At 38.7% G+C, this 8,428-nt stretch overlaps 1 protein-coding gene across 1 annotated transcript in view; it reads left to right on the top strand.

Moving 5' to 3' along the window:
* Positions 1-8,428, top strand: part of LOC106088689 (uncharacterized) — a 101,633-nt gene that overhangs the window by 77,872 nt on the left and 15,333 nt on the right. Inside the window, exon 3 of the mRNA XM_013254340.2 lies at positions 5,188-8,095. Within this exon, the coding sequence (XP_013109794.2) occupies positions 5,188-8,095 (2,908 nt within the window). The remainder of the gene's footprint in view (positions 1-5,187; positions 8,096-8,428) is intronic.

Here is an 8,428-nt window from a genome sequence, read left to right as displayed (position 1 = left end):
TTAACAACTGTGTCAAATAAGGTTCAAATCGGTTCATAACCTGATATAGCTGCCATATAAACCGATCTGGGATCTTGACTTCTTGACCCCTAGAGGTCGCAATTATTATCCGATATGCCTGAAATTTTGTACGACGGATCCTCTCATGACCATCAAAAAACGTGTTTATTATGGTCTGAATCGGTCTATAGCCCGATACAGATCCCATATAAATCGTTCTCTCTATTTTACTTCGTGAGCCCCAATGGGCTCAATTCTTATACGAATTGGCTGAAATTTTACACAGGTCTCCAACATATAATTTAATTGTGGTCCGAACCGGACCATATCTTGATATCGTTTTAATAGCAGAGAAACTCTTTTTTTATATCCTTTTTTGCCTAAGAAGAGATGCCGGGAAAAGAACTCGACAAATGCGATCCATGGTGGAGGGTATATAAGATTCGGCCCGGCCGAACTTAGCACGCTTTTACTTGTTATCTATTGTTGTACACTTACCGGTAGTGTTTCAGAAATTTTCCATATAGCCATTCTATCAAATACCAATTAAGTTGCTCATTATTCTTAATTGACTATTTCGATAATGCCATAAATAAATATTAGAAGTCTTAAGCATTGTGCTCGAGAAATTCCCCCAAATTTAAGTGTCCCAGGTGAAATGACCCAAATTGCCTTCATTATTCAAATGGTTGCACTATCATCGTCATGGAATATTATGGCCATAACCATGAAAGGATAGCCTCATACCTATGGTACAAGCCATAGCATCATAAAACTTAACTGAATGACTCTAGACCGGAAACGGAAATGGCAAAAGACAAATGAACATTACAATAATTAAATTTAACCATTATGGCACATACATCATTCGCCTGGTTAAGGCGACAAACAGAACATGGAACCTAGAATAACGCTGACAATGTTCTTTTAGAGACACACACACACACACACATATAGCCAAAATGGACACACCTTCTGCTTCTTTTGCGTTCCATAAAAACGAATTCAATTTCAGAAAGTACTCTACTACACGAAAGAGGGATAAAGCGGACATGTGTAACACAAGAACACGATTTTGACAATTTGCACGTTCTGGCTGGCACGCAGTTAGCAATTGACATATGTCACCTTTTACCAGGACTTGGTGATGATAACATTCTGCACATGGTTGGTTGGTTGGTTGGCTGGTTGGCTCCTCTTGGAGATGCGTTACAATAACAACTACAATCTTATGGTCGGAATGGTACGTACACCTCAACACTAATGGATGGTGGAATGGTAAATGCGGGATTTTATTTTCTTGCTCTGAAATTGCAGGGAAAGGGAAAAAAGAGATCTGCTATGTCAGGAATACGATGAAGATGAGAATGAGGATAACAGAAAGGGTTATTATAAAGGAAATTTTCAATCTAAGAAATTTTGTCGAAATTTCATTTTTAAGGGATGTTTTTTCATAATTTCCTCTGAGGAAAATTCTGACTGAGAAGGAGTTTGAATCACCAATAGACCTAAAGGTCTCAATGTTAACCCAGAGAAGACGGATATCTGCCTGTTCAAAACGAAGAAGGGCCAATTTAACGCACTACGTTTATATGAAAAAACTTCTCCCCAAGGAGGTTTCACACTACTGCACGCGGGTTCATGAGCAGACCGATATCGACATCAAATATTTCGAAGTGACTTCGGACAGGAAACCAACAGGAAGTGCAAGGATAATAATCACACAGATTAAGGCAACCACCGCGACTATGAGACTTAATGCGATGGGAGAATGGATAGAGAATGGCAGTAGGACACACCATTGTGGTATAATTGAGGCAACGATTGGAAAGCTGGAATGGTAGAGGTTTTAGATCGGATACTTCCGATACACTCAAATCAAATCGCACTATAACCTCATATTGCTCCCACATAAACCTATCTCCCCGTATAACATCTTTAATCCCTGGAAGTTATTATCTAATTGTGCTGAAATTTTGCACGTAGTTTTCTGTTAATATGGCCTTTTAAGGCTGTAGTAGTCACAATTTACATCCTATCGTTAGAACATCTTACAATGTTCTATGTAATATTTCAATAGGTATGCAAAGTTTAAGTGTGACTACATTTCAACATAGGTTTCATGTATTAAAAGTAGTTCGTAGACTCGATGGAGTAGGGTATTTTATAGTCGGCTCTGCCCGACTTTTGCCTTTCCTTACTGGTTTTAATTTAATTGTTATAGAAAAATTTGTCCACATTTCATTTCCGCATGAAATTTTGTCAAAATTGTTGTAGAAAATTTATTCAAATTTTATTTTTAAAGGAATTTGTACCAAATTTAATTTTTTTTTTTTTGGAAATTATTGTCAAAATTTCTATTTTATTGGAAATTTTGTCAAAATGTAGTTTTATAGGAAACTAACTGGTGCGGGGTGCTTCGCTTCACGCAGCGCCCTTTCAATATGGTTCCAAATTTTAAAATAATTCATATTCTTTTTTAACACTCAAATACCTTTCATTAGAATACCATATTGTTTCGTTTTGTGGTAGGACGATGCCCGTGATCCAAATTTTTTACATAAGTTCCGTATTCAACTCTCAAATACCTTTTGTTGGAGTCCCCTATTGCCCCCTTCGGTATGCATTTCCATTTGGGACATAATTTTAGGATGACGCGACCCGCCTGGAAATAGACCCCAACTTTTTATATAAGTTTCGTTTTCTACTCTCGAGGTACTTTTGTTTGAATTCCATACTGTCCCGATCGGCCTACATGACCGTTTGGGGGTGGTGTTTGGGGTGGGGCGGCCCCCCTGAGACCTGTGGTCAAATTGTTATATCAAGTTCGTACTCTACTCTTAAATACCTTTCATTGGATATCTATTTTGTCCCAATCGGTATACATGTCCGTTTGGGTGGGTCTGGGGTGGGGCGATCCCCCAGATTATTTGACCCCGATGTTTTATACCTATATCGTGTTGTTTCTGGCGATTGTGGTATGGGGGTGGGTCCGATTCCCCTTTGGACATAAAAAATAGGATACCCTATATCCATCGGGGGTTCAAACCCTACCATCTGTGAAAATTTCATGAAAATCGGTTCAACCGTTCTATAGGCAACATACAAACCATAGGATTTTTTTTGGGGAAATTTTGCCATATTTTTTCTTGGCGAAATTTTGTAATAATTTTTTTTTTCTGAGGGAAACTTTGCACAAATTTTGTTTATAAAGGAAATTTCCTCAAAATTGTATATATTTGCAAAATTTTTCAAAACTTAATTTCTGTAGAATTTTGAATTTTTTTTTTTATTGCAAATTTTGTTAAATTTTTTTTTCTGTAGAAAATGTTGTAAAAATTTAATTTCCATAGGAAATTTTATCAAATATTTATTTGCTGTGGGAAGTTTTTTATTTGATTATCTGACATTATAACCCCTTAAAGCTACCTTTCCTCCTTTAAGATATTTTTTTTTTCTCCTTTAATTCACAAAAATCTCACAACTATGGAAATTTATTTCCCTCGGCTACATTTGTATGACAAAAACTGATTTTCCTTTATTTTTTTTTTTTTTTTTTTGTGATAAAATTTGTCTCACGTAGTTCATATGACTCCTTGTGATATTGCGACAGTTAACAGGCAGAAATTATGCGAGTGCCGCTCAGTAAAGGGTCGCTGACTTCTTACGGCGACAGGACATTGTCGGCGACATGGTTTCGGCGTGGCCCGTATCGCAAGTGCATTATACCAAAGCACAGCATTGTTGAATGCATGCTGCCTTCCTTCATTTCTTTCTCTGGCCCTAGTACATGAAGGCAACCAGGACAATGACAATGAATGAATAATAATTTTATTAAATCCATTAAGTTTTATTATTTTTCTCCTTTTCGCGGCATTTCCCGTTTTGTCCCACAATATATTTGTAGTGTCGGTAGAACTACAGAGTCGATAGATGGACATTTTGTTCTCTCCACCCTCCCAACATTGTTAAAATGTAAATTCCCTGTAACTGCCTTAATATTTGTTTAAATGAATTGATTGTAAGATTGCGTGGCTTGTTTTAATGGTTCCATAGAATTACATTAACATCAATTTGTGGAAAGTGATCCAAATTGAAAGAGCAGGTGAAGCTCTTGTTGCATGATGCTCACCGTAGTCGGCTATGAAGTCATTCCAAAAACAAAAACCACTTTTGCTGAATTGTTAAGAATATGACAATCATTAAACGGTACTCGAATAGCTGATGTCCTAACAAATTTCAGGTTAAGACATTAAATGTTGGCAAAATTTCTCTTCTGTGGGGAAATGTTGGCAATATTTTTTTTATAAATGGTAGTTTGACCCAAATTTCCTTAAAAGTTAAAAATTTTTAAAATTTATATTTTTTCATATCCTGCCACTGTGACATAGGGTTTTATAAGTTTTTGCATTTGTTTGCAACGCTACAAATGAGAAGAGCTACACCCATTGGTAAGTATACCGATCGGCTTAGAGTCACTACCTGACTCGATTTAGCTTTGTTCGTCAGTCTGTCTGCCCATGTATTTTTGTAATCAAGTTGTAGGCCGCATTTGTTGTCTGACTGTCGCACAGTGGGATGACCAAAAAAAAAAATAAATGGAAATAAGTCTGCCATTTTCGAACGGATAGAGAAAATTTCAAAGAAATCATGTTCATTTTGTCATTCCGTTTGCAACACATCAAAATAACCATTTCCGACCCTACAAAGTTCTTCATCGTCGTAAAAATCTTCGAAGATGGGCTCAATCAGACTATATCTAGATATAGCCCCCATATAAACCGATTCGCCGATTTAAGGACTTGGGTCCATAAAAGGCGCATTCATTGTTCGATGTTGGCAAAATTTGGGGCAGTGAGTCATGTCAGGCCGTTTGACATCCTTCTTCAATTTGGCTCAGATCAATTTAGACTTGGATATAGCTGCCGTATAGATCGATCTCTCGATTTAAGGTCTACGGCCCATTAAAGGCGAATTTATTGTCCAATTTTGCCGAAATTTGGGACAGTGAGTTATGTTAAGGCCATTGACATATATCTGCAATTAGGCCAAGATCGGTGCAGATTTGGATAGAAAGAAAAAAAGATCCAAGTGAATCTTATGACAGAGTGCCACTTAAACCCAACCTATTTTGCACTTCAATCAATTCTCAATTAATTTCTCAATCATTTCTCTCTCTCTTTGCAGCTGCCTTCTCGTGCCCTTAATTCTTTGCAAAAATTAAGCGCTTTGGATTTCGATTACAATGAAATAGCCAAAATTGAGGACTACAGCTTCTATGGCCTGAGACTATCGAAACTGAATATGAAGGGCAATCGCTTGCAGGGTATACCAGAACATGCCTTTGTGGGTCTGGAGGAGTCCATGCAAGAAATCGACTTGTCCGAGAACAGTCTGAGGTCATTTCCCATGATGGCTCTAAGAAAACTAGACCATTTGCGCATATTAAGATTATCGAATAATAAAATATCCACCTTTTATGGAGATATACAATTGGTGACAAATAATGCAACGGCAGCATCGGCGCTGAGATTGGCCTCGCTGACCTTTTTGGATTTGAGCTCCAATAAATTTACCGAAATTTTAGATGATTGCTTTCGCACATTTCCCCAGCTGAAGACGCTCTCCATGTATGCCAATCAAATAGAAGTGGTGCAGCCGGAGGCGTTTAAGAGCCTCAAAGAGCTAATGTCCTTGGATATGTCCCACAATAGAATAATCACCTTGGACTCTAAGATTTTCGATAAGAACACAAGACTGCAGACAGTGGACTTGAGCCACAATCACATACACTCCATAAGTGGAGTTTTTTCGAATTTACCCCAGCTGAGGGAGATTTTCCTATCGGAGAATAACATATTGGAATTGCCAGCGGATGCCTTTACCAACTCCTCAAATGTTGAGGTAATATATTTGGAATTCAATGCGATAGCCCATGTGGATCCCAATGTCTTTTCGTCCTTGGTGAATTTGGATCATTTGTATTTGAGAGCGAATTTCATACCTTTACTGCCGGTGACACTCCTGGATAAATGCCAGAAATTGAGCTCTTTGTCCTTGGACGATAATGAAATACAAGATCTGGAAATTGGCATGTTTCGCAAAATGGAATTCCTTAGGGAAGTGCGTTTGCACAACAATCGCATACGACGCATACGCAAAGGGGTCTTTGAGCCCTTGCCCACGCTGCAGGAGCTGCATGTGCAGAAGAACAACATAGAGGACATAGAACCGGGAGCCTTTCAAACCCTGTACAACTTGCAACACATCAATCTGCAGGATAACCAATTGACCGTCTTGGAGGATATATTCCCCAAGGAGGCCAATATCTCCTCGCTGCTGACCATACAGCTGGAAGCGAATTATTTGAATAAAATACATCCCAAGACCTTTAGGCGTCAGGATAAAATCCAAATCATGTGGCTGAGTCACAACGAGCTGATGCGCGTGGAGAAGTCCATGTTCGAGGATCAGGTGGACTTGGCCCGTTTGTATTTGAATCACAATTTCATTAGGGACATTGATCGCGATACCTTTGCAAAGCTTAAGAATTTGAAATTCATCGATATGAGTTGGAATCGTTTGAAACAATTGAGAAGGGACTATTTCTCGTCGCTGGTCAATGTGGAGGAATTGGTGCTGGCACACAATTTCATCGAAGCCATAGAGGGATTTGCCTTTAATAAACTGAAGAATATGAAGATTTTGGATCTCTCCCACAATCCCCTACATCAGATAACCAATGATGTCTTTATGGAGGATCTATCGCTGACCCATCTGAATTTGCAAAACACCTCTCTGAGGAGAATAGAGACGAATACCTTCAAGTCCTTGCAGAATTTGAATGATTTGAATTTGGTGGGTAACTATTTGCTGCCCTCGGATATACAAAAATTGGATGTACCCGGTTTGAGTACTCTCTACCTGTCGAATAATGACCTATCGAATCAAGCCAATATGTCCAATATGTTTGATAAGCTGCGCTCTCTGCAACATCTAACCATGGCCAATTGCTCCTTGACTTCACTGCCCGATGATATATTCACCAAAAATACCAATCTGGTGAAATTGGATCTGTGTGACAATATTTTGAGCTCCATGAATCGCAATCTCTTTATAGGCCTCAATGTCTTCAAGGAGTTGAGGGTGTGCCGCAATCAACTTACCGAATTCCCCCATGTGGCCCTCTACAATTTGAGCACCCTGGAAGTGTTGGACCTATCGAGAAATCTCTTTTCCACCATTGACTTCTACAAGTTAAGTGGCACGCTTAATCTAAGGCAATTAAATCTAAAGGACAACAAGATAACCTCGCTTACCGGTTTTAATGCTGTCAACCTCACCCAATTGGACACCGTGGATCTTAGTGGCAATCTTTTGTTATCGCTACCCGCCAATTTTCTACGCAACTCCATTAACTTGCAGAGAGTTGATCTATCCAGCAATCGTTTCCTGCAAATACCCAGTTCCGCCCTATCGGATATATCGCTGCCACGCCTCTCTTGGCTTAATCTCACCGGCAATCCCATCAACACTATATACACGGTCATCGAGGAGAGATATCCCTATCTCAAAGAGCTGTATATCTGTCAAACCAATCTTTCCATACTCACCTCCTATGATTTCAAGGCCTTCAAAGCTTTGCAACATCTACATTTGGTCAATAATCGTATAACGCGCATTTCACCCGGAGCCTTTACGAATTTGACCAATCTATTGACTCTGGACATTAGTATCAATGAACTGGAACTGCTGCCCATAGAACGTCTAAAGGGTCTAAGTAATCTGCGGGTGTTGAATATATCTCACAATATTTTGCGTGAATTGGATGAGTTTTCGTCGGATTTGATACAACTGCAAGTGTGCGATTTATCGTTCAATCAATTGGATCGCGTGTCAAGATTCACCTTTACCCATTTGCACAATCTGGTGGAGCTCTATTTGATGGGCAATCGCATGACAGTGTTGTCGGTGGATGCCTTTCGCTATTTGAGAAAGTTACACATCTTGGATTTGAGGAAGAATTATTTTGAACTGGTGCCAATTGAAGCGCTGAAGCCTTTGGAGGCCAATATCAAAACTTTAAGATTGGAAGGTAAGTAAGGAGGGTCTTGAGGGAAATCGATAAATAGTTTGGACACTATTGTTTTATGTTTTGACTAAAATATTCTTTGTTACACCCACCACCAAAGGACAGAGATTTTGTCATTCCGAAATTTTCAACTGTGGCCCTATAAAGTATATATTGGGTTGCCCAAAAAGTAATTGCGGATTTTTTAAAAGAAAGTAAATGCATTTTTAATAAATCTTGAACTTTAATCAAATATACTTTTTTTACACTTTTTTTCTAAAGCAAGCTAAAAGTAACAGCTGATAACTGACAGAAGAAAGAATGCAATTACAGAGTCACAAGCTGTGAAAAAATCTG

The sequence above is a fragment of the Stomoxys calcitrans genome, chromosome 4 (genome assembly GCF_963082655.1).
Source record: "Stomoxys calcitrans chromosome 4, idStoCalc2.1, whole genome shotgun sequence".
Classification (NCBI taxonomy): Eukaryota; Metazoa; Arthropoda; class Insecta; order Diptera; family Muscidae; genus Stomoxys; species Stomoxys calcitrans.
Note: the sequence above shows the minus strand (reverse complement) of the source record. Positions and strands in the feature narration are given on the sequence as shown.